Source organism: Triplophysa rosa, linkage group LG17, assembly GCF_024868665.1.
Source record: "Triplophysa rosa linkage group LG17, Trosa_1v2, whole genome shotgun sequence".
Classification (NCBI taxonomy): Eukaryota; Metazoa; Chordata; class Actinopteri; order Cypriniformes; family Nemacheilidae; genus Triplophysa; species Triplophysa rosa.
Window position 1 is genome coordinate 16,071,125 of NC_079906.1, and position 14,540 is coordinate 16,085,664.

Genomic DNA, 14,540 nt, shown 5'->3' on the forward strand with positions numbered 1-14,540 from the left:
AAATTTCAAATAAAATTATTGTTTCTATTTGCATTTATTTGCATAAAATGAAAACTGGAGAAACAGGTGAAAATAACAGAAAAGATGCTCTGTATGTTTTCAATGCTCAAATACTGCAAAGAAAAGTTCATGTCACTTTTAAGCAATAAATCAGTCATATGTGTATTTAGGAAAAGTTCGAAAAAATAAATTGTGATAACCTTGATTTTAATCGTATTTTGTCTTGCTGTCAGTCTTTCACACTTTGTCACTCCGGAGGTTTGATTTTGTTGAAATTCATCAGACACCGGACTGGAATGACCACAATACATCTAGAAATGCTGATTAAATGAAAATCTGGAATGGTCTCTTAATTTTTTCTGCGGCTGTGTATGACAGGAGAATCTTCGTCATTTTTCAGACACGTCATGATAGAAATTTCTACCATGTCTCACATGCTGTGATAATTTAGAATTTTGTGAATATTGTTGCACAAATGTGACCCTGGACAACAAAACCAGTCTTATGGGTCAATTTTTCGAAATTGAGATTTTTACATAATCTGAAAGCTGAATAAATAAACTTTCTATAGATATATGAGTTGTTAGAATAGGACAATATCTGGCTGAGATACAACCGTTTAAAACTCAGGAATCTGAGAGCGCAAAAAAATCAAAATATTGAGAAAATTGCCTTTGAAGTTGTTAATCAGGGGCACTGTGGCAGACCATCCACTCACAAAAATAAAGTTTTTATATATTTAAGGTAGGAAATTTACAAAATATCTTCATGGAACATGATCTTTACTTAATATCCTAATGATTTTGGGCATAAAAGAAAAATCGATAATTTGACCCACACAGTGTATTTTTGTCTTTTACTAAAAATGTTCCCGTGCTACTTAAGACTGCTTTTGTGATCCAGGGTCACAAATGATGGTGATGGATTTTTTTATTTTTGTTTGTCATGTTGTGCACATTTTTAAACCTTTTTGCATTATTTCATAAAACTATTTAATTATTAAAACGAAATTATTTTTGACACGGAAATAAATAGTTGCAAATTACTAAAATATTTTGCGTTCATAATTTGCATAAAAATGGAATAGTGCCCATAGCCACCACGTCGCTGCCAGTTTTAACAGTTTTCTTTGTTTATATTTCAGTTCAGTGACCTCAGCACAATGATGCCATCAATCATGGAGAAAGGTAACAGATTTTAAAGCTCACCAAACACACGTTTCTATTTTTCAAGGTTTTTCTGCTTCATATTCTCATATTCCCTTTTTTCTTTACCTAGACACCTCATTCTCAGATGATCTGGCCAGTGATGGAGATATGTCAAGAAGCATGAGCGAGCCAGCAGTGAAGAGAGAGAGAATCGAGATCAATCACTCTCTGCAGGAGATCTAAGAGCCTCATGCCAGACCACGAGCCGGCCGCTTGTGTGTGTGTGTGTGTGTGTGTGTGTATTCTCAGCAGTGAATGTAGGGCTGCTTGTGGCCAAGCTAACACTATGTGAGGTTTTGGTTTAGCTTGAGGGTACGTCAGTTTGTCTCTCCTTCTCGCTCTCCCCGTTAGGTTTTCTGCGACTGTGAATAAAGAACGTGTTGGTTTTGTAATGTTTTTCCTTTTTGTTGACGTGCCATAGTCTTCATTCAGTGCCTTAGAAACACTAGAGCAGACCTATCTCTATTTTCGTCTCTATCTCTCGTTCTGTCATTTTCTCGGCCGTGCCTCTAACCGCAGAATGAATGTATCGTCTCAGAACCTCAGATGTCTAAAGCACCTTTTAAAGATGGTCTCATTTTTAGTCGTGCCCTTAAAGACTTTCGGCCTCGGCCGATACCTGCGGCTCTTCAGGCTTAGATGCAACCCCGCTGACCCAAAGCCGCCCGCTCAGCTGCACTGCAGCGTTCCGCCCAAACCTGCTGCACATGCAAATGCCTTTCCATGATGACATGGAGGGTCGACACTTAATCCTTGCAGTTTTGTAGATATAAAGCCCTGGCCATATGAGATGACTAGTCTATACCTCAACAGTTTTTACTCCTCAATGTCTAACTGTAATGTTTTGTAAATCACTATTGAAGCGCATCCCAATGTCAAGTTTCAGGATGTACATACGCCTACTGTGTTGATGGTTATTACTCTGGTAGAGCCATTTTCCTAGACACCAAGTAGTGCAGATCTCACCAAATATGGTTTGTAAAACATTGGTTTAGTTTTGTAGACGTTCTTAGTTGTTTGCAGTGGTTATAAAGAGCCTAGATGATTTGTGAATATATTGAAAGTACCTGTGTGTGTGTGTGTGTGTGTGTGTGCGTGTGTGTGTGCGCGCAAGTCTCTATACAAAGCCTTCTAATGTAACTGGAAGTGAGTGTGCATTCACCGGGTTATGTGAATATTTTGTCATTTTTATTAAATTGAACATATGTAGGCCTACCTGAGCTTTTTACATAGCCTCTTTTTATAAAGATTAAAACCTTCCTTTGCATAACAGACCGAAGTAGATATTGTGTATATGTAATAGCAAAAAACATATGGGTGACGCATTATAATTCTATGAACCCTCACATCTCGCTTTTTCTAGATGATTTAGAAAACCCAAAATAGATACATGCAGTAACAGAAAATATGCAGATACTTACAGAAACTCATCACCTGGTGCTGTACATCTGATCTGTTGATTTAATTGTAACGCTTTAGATGGAAAGCTGTTGATGTGCCCAACTGACCGATGTAAAGCTGGAAATATTTTCTAAAGATGTTGTTTTTGTTTGTAATCGTTTGATTTCCAATGTTGTGCTGAACCCAGATGTAATCTTAACCGGTGCCTGGTAGCGGCCCGTAACGGGCACCCTACACACCCCTCTCTGCTATTTACAAAGAGAATTGTCCTTTCTACTTGCTGTTTTGTGTGTTCTGAGAAGTGATTGGCTGATGTTCTCTCACCGTGGTTGGTTGTGAGTGTCAGGCTCTCTGTATTCTAACGCCTGTCACGTTTGTTGCCTTTCGTGTGCTTTTGGGATGGGAACTTTGTGGTTTCTAGTTTTCTTTTATAATGCTGTTTTAAAGCTTCTGGCTAAGGAATATTTTTATGGAGGTAGATGCAATTCTTCTCACTACTATATTGATACCTTATTTTTGTGTCTTTAAAAATGTTCTTTATTTAGCTTCAACCGCTTAGTTGGACTGTATTTTGTACTGGTAAAAAGTGTAATAAATTTGTGTAAACCACTTTTGTGTGATGCTTGGTGTTCAAGTGTAATGAATCATTTCCATTTTCATATTAAATCTCCCTTGAATGCACAACATAACACCATTTTTTCTTTATGTAATTTTTTTTTTTTTTTCATTTTTATACATATATATATTTTTTCGTTCACAAATTTGCACCAAAATGACAAATTTACATCCAGTTTTATAAACTTCAAAAAGGTGCACAGACCAAACAGTATATACAGATAAGAGTACAGATTCTTGGATTTATCATCTGTAGACCAGGAAATCCCAGATCTCAAGCTGGTTGTGGTCCCCAGTTCCAGTGCATGGTTCCTAGAGTGGGTAATATCCATTTCCTATACAGGTCCCACTAGTGGACAATATGAATTGTAGCTCAGGGGGTTGAAAAAAGTGCAAATATTGTGCATGTGGTACCACACCAGGCACCATCACCTCGCTCACAAAGAACATCCAGCCATGTACTTTCCTAAAAAAAGTGAGGAAAATATGATTTCTTCCTTTTTTAAGAGCATGTTGCAAAAAACAACCTTTTAAATCATGATTTATGCAACATGCAAAGAAACTACATTTTACCAACTGCAGAGCATAACAGCACTGTAAGCATTCGACCAAGGTTGCAAGTAGGGCCAAGGGCTCTGGCTATTCACCAGCACATTTGTGCATGTAATGTAATTCAACATTTTCTGGGATTAGTCACAATAAATGTTTAAAATGGACAACAAAAATGAAAGCTTCAAAAATCGAGCAAACATTTGTTTTCACCCTGTGATTAGGTTTCAATGAACAGGTGGATACAGCAAAGTCATCAAGGCTGCAAAAAAAACTAGGTCTCACCTGTGGCAAACCTCTTCTTCACCAGGGACATGCGGTATCGGCTGCCCACCAGCTCAACATTCATGCCTGAGAGAGACGCCCCAGATCCAACAAACTGAACAGCCAGGCTTGGGGGAGGACCCCGGGGCACCTCAAGGCACTGCCAACTGGCACACAATGTGCCAGACCCTGAGACCCAAACATAAATAACTGTGTCATTAGCTGCTCTTTGATTTAAGAAAGTCTTTTTAACACTTATGTTCTTTTGATATTGTCTCTGAGACGCCTATGACATATGTGTAAAAAGTTTTGAAATAAAACATCTAGTTACTTCCAAAATGTTCTAAATTCAAAAATCTCCCATGATGCTCTGATCGGATCATATGTATTTGCTTCTTGGCCTCTTGCTCTGAGCAACTCCTCTTCCACCCACTATTACAGAAAACATCTTGTGTTCACACCGCAATCTAAAACCAACACTAAACTTTATATAGAACATGACTGGCACTACATAAAATGCAATATTTTGGGTCCAGAAAGTCAATATTTCCTATCTACAATACTCTTCGATTCAAGCACTAAGTAAGAGAGAGGGGTAAAAAAGAACAGGTGGTGATGCTAATAACCTTTGCTGTGATTGGTCGGAGAAAGGTTGGGTAGCTTCCATAAGAGACGTCTTTCTTCAGCGTTCCTGTGACATAAAACAGGTCTTTACTCATTAGCTCTTCACCTTTATTTCTCTCTTTCATGAGTACCCACCCATCCCGTTTTTTAACGGGAACTCGCAATCATATTATGAAATGTAATGAATCCACATCACACCCTATGTGCACGCTCTGTTTCTCACCAGGATGCGGGCGGCTGACACTGCAGGTCGGTGGCAGTGTGATCGAGGGGCAGCAGCACTTGTACGGAGGTCAGTTGGGTGGCAGGGGCGGTTGCAGGGCAGCAGTGGTAATCCAGAGACACACGGGTGACTGTGCCACTGCGCTGACACTCAGCAGACAGCAGCAGGGGGGCACGACCCGGATCCTGAGATGATGCCTGTAACGTACAATATACATCAAATTACTACCAATACACTAAAGAACTAGACAAAGCGTCAATGTGAGTGATTTACTGCTTTTAAAAATCTGTTTTAGGTGAACCGTATGTTTAAGTATAGGAACGCCTTTAAAAACATCATTAAACCAGATTCAGTTGCAATTCAAGTATTATTAGGGTTTGCGGTGACTGACCTGGTATTTGAGCAAAGCCACATTGTAATAAGAGGCCTGTGGGTTGAGCTCTGCCTCTCTCTGCAGATGAAGCGTTAAGGCCGGCATGTTGAACCAGAAATCTTTAGAGTCTGGGTCACTCTGTGATGGATCACTGCAGGCACAAAGACAAAAATTAAAAGCCATCTGAAAGGAACGTGATGTCCATTACCACCAAAAATCATTCGGACTCTTTCATTAGTTTGATAAATAAATAAAGCATGTAATGTATAATAACTGCCCTATAGACTGCAATATGGTCAAAAGTGTGTGCTAGACGGCATCATACCTGTAGAGTAACTTTTGGTTGGGTAAGAAGTGGTCCACTCGAGAGATGTTGACCAATCTAAAGCTAAGCACAGGTGCGTTGGGGTTGGCGTTGAAAATGCGGGTGATCCCAGCAGGAAATGACATGGTGAGGTCACCGGTGATCTTAACTAGACAGCTGAAACATACACAAGCAAACCGTTGGATTTCAATGAAAACAATGAACAGCAAGTCACTTGAAGTAAGAGCAGGACAGTGTGTCAGTGGGTTTTGTTTTGTCCTCCAGATGGGGTGAAAGAACTGAAGATGGATCTTTGGGTGATCTGCAGTTCCAAACACGTGCGTAAATGTGTTGTTCTGGTTTTATCAAGAGCTTTCCCTTGAAATCCAAAGACTGACCGGTTGTGTTCTCCTCCTTTGAAGTAAGCATTGATGTACTCTGTGATGGCTGCTGCTACGGGCCATGATTCCTGAGTGCTCAGAGAAATGGGACTGGGCCCTCGAGACAAACCTGCAGGGTCACACAAGTAAAAGTATCAATATTTACATTCAATTAGGATTCTAATTTCCAGAATCTCTATGGATTTTTATAGTGTGGGTGTTAAGGATGTCAGAATCACCTCGGGCTGGACTGGGAACACGGTTCTGCACTCCCCACTCGCTAGGGCTAGAAGATGATGAGGAGGTGAGGGGAGGACTGGGATCAGGCAGCGGAGATGAGCACAGTGACCTAGACTAAGACACACGGGTCAAAGGTCAAAGTTGCTGTACTTCTGCAAAATGATGACAAATAAAAAAGTAACACTCCTCACACACAAGCCAGGTGTGTGTTTAAATTACAATATTATCATTATTATTATTATATAGTAATATAATATTTTAATATTATTTTGTAATCTAAAACCTTTTTAATACAACTGGTTAAAAGTTTAATTTTTTAAAATAATTATAATATCAAATAATATTATTAATTATTAACATTATAATATTATTAATATTAATTATATTTACAATATAATATCAAATGGGTTTGCGCATTTTATGTTGACTGTGCAACATGTGACCAATAACAAAACAGTAGATACTTACACACAACTTTTAAACTCGATTAGCATAGTTGACTAAATCAAAACTATTTAAATTATTGAATTAAAATCAAAACTAAACAAAAACTGAAATAAAAGAAACTAAACCTATACAGCAATATTAAAAACAAATAAATAACAGAATGACAGCAGCAAATAACGAAATTACAAAAACTAATTCAAAATAGTAATAAAACTACAATAAAACTAAAAACAAAACTATAATAACTCTTATTTCACCCTAAATCTTAATGTTAAAAATAAAACAACAAAAATCTGAGTACCGGCTTTTAAATTTTTTTTCTTTCAACTTAAAATGATGGAAAACAAGTGGCTGAAATTACTTCTGCGGCTGAAAGACTTTTCTCCTTGTCTTGTAACAATATTTCTTGTTTTCCAGTGTAAAGCGATGAAGCTCTTCAAGTGAGATCTCAATAGTGCTGTTAATTTAGAACTGAAGTCAAGAGAAACCACATCTCATAAAACAAGATTAAAAACAAAGAGTCTGATGAAGGGCTTTGTTTTTGTGAATGTAAAGACACTCGAGTGTTGCTAGTAGGACGGGTGGTATAACGAGGTCTGTGGAACATTTACCCGCTCACAGCCACTGAGTCTGCCCGAGGAGCGCTTGGACCGAACGGAGCGGGGCGGAGCCAACACCAGACGCTCACTGCTGTCCTGCCTGAAACCATGCTTGGAGACTGAAAGAAAAAGAGAGAGGTCAATCATCATCCCTAAATATCAGTATTACCACCATCCATTAAAAACCCACATCAGTTTATACCTGGTTGTGCGTTAACATCCAGGCAGTTCTGGTCTTTGTCTGTAGAAAAGCAGAGGTCCTCCTGTGGCCCAGAATGCCGTGTGAGCGGCGGTGCGTTCCTTCGAGGCTCATCATTAAATGATCTTTGTTTCCTGAGCTCTTGCGTGACTGTATTGTTGGGAGTTCCTTCGCTAAAAGGGTTATGCACGGAGTTCCAATGCACCAGCTCTTTCTTGGGATGAGAACTGGGGGCGGGGTTTGGACTGGGCGTCGGCCTATTTCCATTCACCCTGCCTTGTACAGCGGCCTGCGCTGCTAGAGATGACTGATGCGTTGGGCTGCCAATCATAGTAATAGCGAAAGGATCTTCTTGGGACTCTGAAGGCGGAACACTACGATCTCTTTTCCTCTCTCTGTCCTTGCGGGTGGACGATGATGAAGATGGTGGAGGAAGAGCTTTAGTGTTGGAAAAGGGGTCAGCTTGGTCCTCGACGCCGTCCCTGGTGAGCCGAGGTTGAGGCGGGGCCCAGGCATCAGGCAGAGGGATGTTGTCCTTGGAGGTCATCCGCTCAAAGGCAGCCAGAAAGGGGTCTTCAGGAGGGATGTGTTTACAACTCCATACTGACGGTTCCAAATCGGAAGATGCCAGGTTGTGGGAGAAGGCCGGGAATCTGAAGGTAGTGGGCTCGATGTCGGGTGGGGCACGTGGGGAGCGTAAATCGGAAGACCAGGCGTTGGCCGGGTCGGCCTGTGGTAGAGGAGAGCGGCCGGGCGAGGGGTCGCGGAATGCAGCTAGGAAGGGGTCCGAAGATCGACCCAAGTTTACAGAGTCTTTAGACTGAGCCGGGGGCCAGGCTGCCCAACCAGTGGATTCTGGGGACACCCCAAGGGGCTGATGGGATGGTGAATCCAGCCCAGAATCCTCCACATTCTCAGGAGAGGATGAATCAGAGGAGAATGCAGCATCTGGGAGAAAATAATCAGAGTCTTTTATTGATCAGAAAAGACATTTTCAAAGAACGGAAATAAAACAATAAAATGACCATAGAAACATAATTTATCCTTCAATTAGTCCTTTTGTCTGCAGTTGATTAATTCATGCTTCAGTGCCCACACAAACAGATCTGGGAAGGAAGGCAATTAATCCTAAAACTAATGCAATGCACACTTTGACAAACATTAGGTTCGTTGAGAGCTTTAATTGTCTGTTTTAAAAAAGCTGTAAAAGAATTGCTTGTTTAGTCGATTCTCATCTATCACTGTAATAAGTCTGGGGGTGGTGTGGTTACAGGGGACTTACATTCAGATGCAGCGAAGGCATTCTGGAGTTGCTCTCGGCTAGCGAAACTGTGAGATTTAAAGGCAGATTCCAGAGGAGGTCCAAACAGAGCGTCAGAACCGGAGGCTATTGAGCTCAACCTGCAGAGATGAAGTGATGCAGAAAACCAGTGAATACGGTTCTGTCATGACAACTCTCGGAGGGTTTAGCATGCTAGTGTACATGACATGTAAATGTATTTGGTCTTGGCGGAATAGATCTGCACGCTGCTGCACATATAACATATATGAATAAACCCCGCATAGCTTACGTGATCACCTTGTAGCAGATCTATACAGGTGGAGCTGAGAAAGGAGGAGGGTTTCTGAAACAGGCTGCGCTGCAACTACAATAACTAGCCAAGATTTAAACGTAGAGCAGCAAACTCATTGGCTGCTGATACGGAAGGAACCAATCAGCTGCGCCATGTAGTAAAGCTATTATGTCAGATTGGTTTAGACTTTAGGACTGCGCCATCTAGAGTTTCATGCCAGAACTTTCTCTTTCATTATGGTGAAATGTGCTTTGGGGAAACACCACAGAAAGTTGGGTGACTTAACGGCACTCCTGTTTTTTTTTTAAACAGTCCCATTAATGTGCTTGTATTTCGTAACACTACCATATGTCGAATATACAGCAGCGGAAAAATTAAGAGACCATTCCAAAAGTAAAATTTAATCAGCATTTCTAGATGTATTGCGTCCCTTCCAGTTCAGTGTCTGTTGAATTTCAACAAAATTAAACCTCAGGAGTGACAAAGTCATCCAACAGCATTGTGAAAGACTGACAGCATGACAAGACACATGAAAACTGTGATCAAAATGATCTGTTTTTGAACTTTTCCTAAATACATGTACAAATATGACTGTTGTATTGCTTACAAGTGAACATGAACTTGTTTTCTTTGCAGTATTTGAGGTTTGAAAAAAGAGCATCTTTTCTGTTATTTTGACCAGTTTCGCGGTTTTCATTTTCTGCAAATAAATGCAAATAGAAACAATATTTACATATATTTGTATTTGGGAGAAATATTGTTAGTAGTTCACAGAATTAAACAAAACGGATTACTTTAACTAAACACACCTTAAACTGGTCAATTTTGAAATGGTCTCTTATTTTTTCTGTGCCTGTATTTCATACATTATTTTTTTGCCTGCATCTATATTGTACCTGCTGTGATCTGGGCTAGACGTGGATCTGCGCAGACTCTCCTGTTCTCCTTCTACACAACAACACAGAATTACATTATATACATCAAGTGGTCAATGGTCATAGTATGATTCGACATACTACTACATCTTTAGCATAGCTGAACACATAATTAAATAGACAATTTATTTTAATACTGATTATCAATATCAACATTACATTACGTAATATTATCAAACCACATTCTATCCAAATAAATCCTTGTGAGGCAACTACTCCTCTATGTGACTAAAGGGATGAATAATAGTCAGAAAGACAACAGCCCACACCATTTTCATCAAACCACACACACTTGGCAAATTATTTCCACTTTTGCTGTTATTGTTTAATCCCGTTATACCGAAACAGAGCCCCGTCTGAGGCTGTAATTACAGCAATCTGCCATCCAGCAGACCCGAGATCAGTATGTCAATCTAAAGCAATAATGACAGTGCGCTTATGATGTATGACTCTGATGCCAGGTCAGCCCGCTGGCAGATTGCTGTGATTAAGGCGTCAGATGGAGCTTTGTTTGTGGAATAATGACTTCTATTAATGTGAACAGAGGAGGAGATGGGACATTCTCTGTGTGAATGTGGCCATTTGAGACAGCTGGGTGACAATATCACATGAACAATGTATGAACGCTAAAAAATTCATGATCTATTTGGTAACTGAAGCTGTAGAATACAGACGTTCTGCAGAGGCCAACCGACCTCTCTGAGGAACACTTTCTCCTTCACCTTCAGACCGACCCGCTGAACTGGAGTTTCCTATAGCAGAAGAACAACAACACATGAAAAACACAAACTTAGACACAAAATATTGTCAAAAATTTCAAAAAGATGCCCTGCTTAGTGCCTGACAGGTTCAAATGATTGACATCTCTAGTCTCCTTATTTTCCTAAACTAACTAAAAAATGAATGTAAATAGTACAAAAGACATAAATAATACATAACATTTTCTCTTAAAGGCACAAAATGGGGACTTCTAGAGGAAAAACTCAACTTACGTGAGAGCTGTTTCTTAACTGACACCTGTACAAAGAGGAGAATAAAAGGGGCATCTGTTAAATACATTTTAAGTCGATATGGTGCTAGCATGCATGAGTCGTTTAAATACTCCACATTATGACAAATAAATAGCTACCGTCAATCTACGGTAAAATACATCTTTTTAATGCACCTGAAGCATCAGTCACTAGAAACTAGGGTCTCTTACCGCTCTGTTAGGGGGCAATGTCAACGCCCCCACCGTAGCCTTCAGCTCCTGCTCATTGGCTGCCGAGTTGCTACGGCTACTAGTGGCGACCGGCCGGATCTGAATGTGAAATTTCTTGGGTTCCTCGTCATCGAAGTCCGAGTCACTGGAGTAAAAATTGCCGTCCTTGACCTCAGCAGCACAACGTAGAAAGCAAGTTAAGGAGCAAATTATGACAACAGAGCACACACAAATATAAGTGTAAACACAAATAACGAGAAATGCTCAGACAATGGAAAAACATAGGGAAGTGCAGAAATATCTGTCCTATTTAGAGACACATCCTAAGTTTCGCATCCTAAAACACAACTGATGGGGAACTTAACATTCATAGGAATCTTAGCAAGTCACCAGATCTTTATCAGAAGCTTGTTTAAGAGAAATTGTCTTCTGGCACTTCTGGCACTGGACAGACCTGTAGACCCCACCTAACATGCACACAAATACACTATCTCTGCATTTATTCTTCTGAAGGATATCATTCTGCTTGACGTCTGCACGTATCACAAAGCCCTCGTCGTCCACTTCAAGGGGCGAGTTCTACACATACACACAACATAAACACACAACACAGACTCACAATAAGAAACAACATTTTAAGAGACAGGACACATGCTCACAAGTGTGGTGAATCTGGTCAATGATCTGCTCTTATAAACAAACTAATGCTGTTGCTATGAATCCTGTTTGAAGAAACTGTCAGTTTGCACAGTTGAACATAAAAGCCCTTAACAGAGTGTTTATGAAGGATCCGTGGCAGCCGGTGGACTATCACACACTCTATTAAATACTCGGAGTGACAACAAGGTTGAAAATAGCATAATGAAGTAACCAGACCCAGCCACATGCGTCACTCATACACACACACGCAGGTTTGTTTTTGTATGGGATTGAGACATAGACTGTTGTTTTTTTACTGACTTCATCATAGTTTTTATTCTCTACCCCTAAACCTCAAAGTTACTATGCTTGTGGTGAAGACCTTTAGACAAAAAAGAATGAGAGCTTTAAAATGAGTTTTCCAAACAAATCCACAGACAAACATGTACAGTTTGTGGGCAAACAATGTGTGTAATTGTGTTGAGAACTCACAAGAGAATCTGCCACAGCTGAATCCCTGAAAAACAAAAAAACAGAAGTTATGAAACCTATTGACAAAACCAAAAACTGGATATGACAATACTGGCACTGACAATAATTCAAGTTTGAAAGTACATACTGTATTAATGAACAAAACTGCAAGGGTACTGTTCGAATTGTGTGAAAGCTCTTGGGGGGGTCCCCTAACCAGCCCTAAAAAAAAAATCGACGGAGCTACCAGTACAGGCATCAATCACATGATAGCTTGGATCACATCAATTTAACAACATTACACCCATAAATGTCCTTAAAATGTTGATAATCCATTAAAAGAGATCCACATGATTGTTTATTTTCTTGTCCTTTGATTCTGTTTATATAATTGTAATGCAGTGCTGTTCCCTTATTTTTGGGGGAATATTAATGAAAAGAATTCCTTGGAGCGAGTGAGGGAGAGGCTCGCGTCAAAGTCAATAGTGTCCGTCTGTACACTGCTGCCAAACCAGTCACCACCGTATGCAGAAGCGTATGAGCGTTTTTTATCTCTGGGAAAGTTTTCTGAGGGAAAGAAAAATATTCTTGGGAAATGCAAATGTTTGGCAAATGAATGCAATATTCTTTGGGAGGGCAAAAGATTTAAAATATTTTCGCTCCCTTTCCTATTTTTTCTATAGGTAAAGGCTCGCGTCGCATCTGTTTTGACAATGTGAGCAATAACAGCGTACATAAAGAAAGACTTGATATCAAAATAACTGTTGAGTTTTAAGATAAACGCTTTCAATATCAGAGGATCCGCACACGCGCGCCAATGTCTCGGTGCGACGTCTCTGTACATGTCTTCATTGAACACCATGTGGCGCACTTGAGCATGCATGGATTTTTCAGATAAAACTGTCATTTCGATTTGCATCTTTTAAAATTTGAACAAATAACGGACAATAGTGTTTTGTTTTAGCGTGATTAAACGTTAAACTAACGTTTTTAGTCTAGTTTTAATGAAAAACCAGGGGACTCCCCAAGTTCATTATTTTAGACCTTATGAGGGGTCCGGGACCACCCGCCCTTAATTCGAACCCTGTGCAAGGGTGTTCCCCCTTCAACATCACATATGTACTTACGTCGAATCAGGTTCCTTGTCTCTCTTTCCTAATCCAGGGATCCTGAAGGCTTTAGCACGACTCTTTTTACTGTTCTCAGGTAAAGACAGATGCTCCTCAAACCCAACTGGACCTTACACACACCCACACAGACACACACACACGCGTTAGTTTCATTATATTTGGTGTGGAGATCTCATAGACATCCATTATTTTCTTATTTGGCTAATTATATTTTCAATCAGTCAAACTGTCTGAGACATTTATAATTAAAAATATAAATTATTTTAAAACAAGTTTGCTAAAGCTTACTGAAAATCCATTTTAGTTCTGGAAACTGGGCCTTGAAGAGTTTGAAAAAAAATGTCTGAGTCTCACCGGGTCTTTCTTTCCCTGTTCCCTTCTGCTCTGTAAACTTCTGAATGAGATTCTCAACGCCAATGTTCTCCACGTTCTGCTTGAATTCCTCATGGACCTGAAGGAGGAACAGAAAAGAGATTTAATCTCGGATAACTAATCAAGACCACATCAAGCGGAACAACTGTGAACCACAGGGGGTAATTCAGCTGGACACACAGTTTTCACAACAATTACGGGATGAAAATATAAAACTGAAGTGGATTGAAATGATTAAAATCTCAAAAGAGATCGATGCGAGTTGGCCTAGAGTTGTACCTGTCCAACCTGTACGTGCGTGTCTTCGATGGAATGGGAATACGCTTTGATCAGCAGCTTCACTTGTCGTAGATGAGCCTCCTCAATGTTCTGAAATTTCTGCATTTTCGGAGAGAAACTATTTCTTCATTTGACTCAGCAAACGTACACTGTCAGAAAAAAAGGTTTAAAACTGTACCTTTTCTGTCGCTGGGGTGGTACCCTTAAAGATTCCTTTTTGTACATTTACCTTATAAACATAAAATGTTTTTATCCTTTTTTGGATACATTTTAAGGACCTTTGGTATTGTGTACTTTAAGGACCTATTGAGTACCAGTTAAATATTAGGGGTACAGAACATTTAACTGTACCTTTGAAGGTATTCAATACGTCCTTAGGGTACAATAATGTACCCAAAAAAGTAGGGATGTAACGATTCACAGTGAGCCGGTTGAAAATCGATTATAATGTGTGACGATTCAAATCTGTTGAGGTGTGAACTGAATCGCAATACATTTTTTTGAACAGCAGGG

General features: G+C 39.8%; 2 protein-coding genes across 8 annotated transcripts in view; one reads left to right on the plus strand and one right to left on the minus strand.

The window, feature by feature from the left end:
• The window catches only part of rfx2 (regulatory factor X, 2 (influences HLA class II expression)), a 30,876-nt gene extending 27,643 nt beyond the window's left edge, over positions 1-3,233 (plus strand). For 3 of the 4 annotated variants that reach the window (XM_057355971.1, XM_057355969.1, XM_057355972.1), the window contains 2 exons: positions 1,145-1,187; positions 1,279-3,233. In XM_057355971.1, the coding sequence (XP_057211954.1) occupies positions 1,145-1,187; positions 1,279-1,391 (156 nt within the window). In that variant the 3' untranslated portion in view covers positions 1,392-3,233. The remainder of the gene's footprint in view (positions 1-1,144; positions 1,188-1,278) is intronic. The other variant, XM_057355970.1, reaches the window with a different exon arrangement.
• Positions 3,234-3,357: 124 nt separating this feature from the next.
• fcho1 (FCH and mu domain containing endocytic adaptor 1) overlaps positions 3,358-14,540 on the minus strand; it is a 34,760-nt gene continuing 23,577 nt past the window's right edge. The window contains exons 8-27 of one of the 4 annotated variants that reach the window (XM_057355966.1): positions 14,028-14,126; positions 13,731-13,827; positions 13,374-13,479; positions 12,268-12,292; positions 11,655-11,715; positions 11,137-11,321; positions 10,928-10,952; positions 10,631-10,687; positions 9,897-9,948; positions 8,709-8,827; positions 7,430-8,374; positions 7,240-7,346; positions 6,181-6,295; positions 5,960-6,071; positions 5,583-5,738; positions 5,276-5,408; positions 4,885-5,081; positions 4,664-4,728; positions 4,059-4,226; positions 3,358-3,690 (exon numbers count right to left, since the gene is read on the minus strand). In XM_057355966.1, coding sequence (XP_057211949.1) covers positions 3,662-3,690; positions 4,059-4,226; positions 4,664-4,728; positions 4,885-5,081; positions 5,276-5,408; positions 5,583-5,738; positions 5,960-6,071; positions 6,181-6,295; positions 7,240-7,346; positions 7,430-8,374; positions 8,709-8,827; positions 9,897-9,948; positions 10,631-10,687; positions 10,928-10,952; positions 11,137-11,321; positions 11,655-11,715; positions 12,268-12,292; positions 13,374-13,479; positions 13,731-13,827; positions 14,028-14,126 — 2,853 coding nt within the window. In that variant the 3' untranslated portion in view covers positions 3,358-3,661. Of the gene's footprint in view, positions 3,691-4,058; positions 4,227-4,663; positions 4,729-4,884; positions 5,082-5,275; positions 5,409-5,582; positions 5,739-5,959; positions 6,072-6,180; positions 6,296-7,239; positions 7,347-7,429; positions 8,375-8,708; positions 8,828-9,896; positions 9,949-10,630; positions 10,688-10,927; positions 10,953-11,136; positions 11,322-11,654; positions 11,716-12,267; positions 12,293-13,373; positions 13,486-13,730; positions 13,828-14,027; positions 14,177-14,540 lie in introns of all 4 variants that reach the window. The other 3 variants (XM_057355965.1, XM_057355968.1, XM_057355967.1) reach the window with 3 other exon arrangements.